General features: G+C 36.7%; 1 protein-coding gene across 1 annotated transcript; it reads left to right on the top strand.

The window, feature by feature from the left end:
- The first annotated feature begins 2,022 nt into the window (after window positions 1–2,022).
- Window positions 2,023–2,370, top strand: LOC147473045 (uncharacterized). The gene has a single exon (XM_086587878.1). The coding sequence runs from the start codon at window positions 2,023–2,025 to the stop codon at window positions 2,368–2,370; it is 348 nt and encodes a 115-aa protein (XP_086444004.1).
- Window positions 2,371–2,965: the final 595 nt, after the last annotated feature.

Below are 2,965 nucleotides of genomic sequence, written 5' to 3'. Positions count from 1 at the left end.
GGGAGGCCAAGGAGACTTCACTGTCGACATGAGTTTTCCTAACCTTTTCTTTACTTTCAGTTCCATTATTATGACTTGCTAAATTATTTAGCTAGGGCTAAGATGAAGCCCTAACCTTTGATGTAATTATTTTGAGATTGGGTTTTTATGGTTATAATAATATTTAACTGTCAATCTTCTTTCGTTACATTCTCGATCAATAGTTGTTATATTCTAGCACCTTGTATGTCAAGCATCCTAGGTAGTGTGAACTGATTAACTATTAATCATAGCGATATCTATTGTCAATATCAAATTTAGATATTAGTTGTCTTGGTTAAAAGACAATTAATCTTTTAAGTTCGATCTCTAGTCTTTGAATTTCTAAGATGCTTTTATGTAATTGTTTTGTCACGATAACATCTTCGGGTAAACACCGAATTCTCATTCGAGTGTTTCTCGTATTAAACTGAAACATTGAACCCCAGTCCTAAAATATTTATTGAAAAGTCTAGAGTGGATTCTGAAGTCCTAGTTCCTCTCCAATCATCTGAACCAAATTCTTTAGTTAATTGCTTTCATAGAAATTAGTTAAATTAAATAGTTTTAGATAATAGTGAATTCCAAACTTTCTCTAAACCACCATTGTTCGCATTAGGATAAATAATCAGTTAGTACTCAGTTGTTCTAAGTAGCAATCCACGGGATCGACCGCTTGCGTAACTATTTTCAACGATAGTAACAAACTTGCGGTTTAATTAGGGTTAGATTAGTCTATTAATTTAGACCGACTAATTTCCTATCAAGTTTTTACTTAAGCATTGCGGATTGTAGTGGCACAATTGAGTTTTAAAGTCTTATTTATCGTGATTAAGTAGTTTAAGTTTAGTTGTAGTTATATTAATTAAGTAGTTTACGTGTTTAATTTTAGTTATTTTTTGCAGATAGTTAAGCAAAGATTTCTTCTTACAAGGTTGATAGTCGGATTTTGTTGTGGACTTTGTGAAGTTGCTTTGTTTGTCACACCGTCATAAGTAGCCCCTCGAAGGCTCACCACGGAGGTACGCCGTCTTTTCCTTTGTGGGCTTGGACTTTGTTTGTTTTCTGTGTTTTGCTTGTTTTCATTGTTTCTTGCATCTAGGAAGGTTAAATCACCTTGACCAGCCTTAGGCATATTGCATTAGGACAGGTTTTGGCCCACTCACTAGGAAAGCCCTTTTGACATGTGGATCGAGTGACGGTGCTTTTGCACAAGAACTGGGAATCGTGTTATTTGGGTTTAGGAGCAAATATATTAAACATTGTTGAAAATTCAATCTGGTTTGAAATAAAATTGTTTGGTATTATTTGTGTGTGTGCATCGTTTGCATTAAGTATAGTCTTAGGTATTAAGTTAGTTTTCTTTTTGTTAGGGTGTCGTCCTATAGAGTCTTAAAATAATAATAATAATAATAATAAATAAAATAAATAAATAAAAATGGAAGGAGGCAATAATAACGAAGTTGTTGCCCAAGTACCTAGATCCATTAAGGAGTTTATCTATCCTACTAGGACAACTCGACCATCTTGCATCGTTCCTCCACCGACCAATGCTAATCATTTTGAGTTAAAGCCCAATCTACTTGGGCTACTTCCTAAGTTTAGAGGAATGGATGAGGAAGATCCATTATCTTCAATGTAAAGGAATTTGAGGATATCTGTGGGACTGTTAAGCTTCAACAGTTTAGTGACGATGCTATAAAATTGAAGTTATTCCCATTTTCCTTGAAGGAGAAAGCGAAGAGTTGGTTTCACACTCTTCCATCTAATTCTATCGCGACCTGGGAAAAATTATGCATTGTATTCTTAAAGAATTTTTTCCCTAATCATAAGGCAACTGCTTTTAGAAAAGTAATTTCATCTTTCTGCCAAAATGAGGGTGAGTCGTTGTGGAAGTGTATGGAGAGATTCAAAGACATACTCTTGCAGTGTCCTAACCATGGCCTTGAGAAAGGTAGACTGGTACAAATTTTTTATGAGGGCCTTGATTTTAATTCTAAGGCCATGGTTGAGACCATGAGTACGGGAGATTTTTGTGATAAGACTGTGGATGATGCATGGTCGTTTTTAGAAGACGTTGCTGAAAAGGTTCAGCAGTGGGAAACTAGTCGTGAGCCTAAGAAGGTGGCTAGTAGTACTACAAAGAATGCTATGTTTCACGTTGATAAGGATTTTGACGCGAATGCTAAATTAGCTGCCTTAGTTAGAAGAGTTGAGGCTCTTGAGCTAGAAAAGGAGACAAAATCTCAAGCTCAAGTTAATAATGTTGAGACTCCTAGTTGTCTTTTGTGCGATAGTCTTGATCATGTTATTGATAATTGCCACCTCGTTTGGACAAGTCAATGCTTTTAACACATACCAGAACCCAAGCAATAACTCATTTTCTAATAATAGTTATAACCAAGGGTGGCGTAATAACCCTAACATGTCTTGGTCTAAAGGGATACACCAGGGAAGTCCAGTTAGTAACTCCAACCCAGCACAACAGTATGTACCCCAACCACCGAAACTTTCACCTATGGAGGAAGCCATTAATCAGTTAACACAGACCAATTTTCAATTTCAAAAAGATGTCAAACAACAATTGTTCTCGAACTCACAATCCATTGCCAAGTTGGAAGTTCAAATGGGTCAAATTGCTAATATTTTGAATGAGAGGGACAAGGGTAAGTTTCCTAGTCAACCAGTAGCTAATCCAAATGGTCAACATGAGGCAGGCTCTAACTTGAGCCAAGGGCACCACCATGAGCAAGTAAAGTCGATTGCTACGCTTAGGAGTGGTAAACATGTTGATAATAAGGTTGAGATGCCTAGGGTAGAGGTTAGGTCTGATTTAGGAGAACGTGAAAGTGAGGAGAGTGATATTAGTGGTCCGCATGCTAGTGAAGCTTCTAGGCAACCTTCTATTCCTGTAGAGTCTAGTCCTGTGCCACATTATATACCAAAA

Source organism: Coptis chinensis, unplaced genomic scaffold (assembly GCF_015680905.1).
Source record: "Coptis chinensis isolate HL-2020 unplaced genomic scaffold, ASM1568090v1 utg535_pilon_pilon, whole genome shotgun sequence".
Classification (NCBI taxonomy): Eukaryota; Viridiplantae; Streptophyta; class Magnoliopsida; order Ranunculales; family Ranunculaceae; genus Coptis; species Coptis chinensis.
Note: the sequence above shows the minus strand (reverse complement) of the source record. Positions and strands in the feature narration are given on the sequence as shown.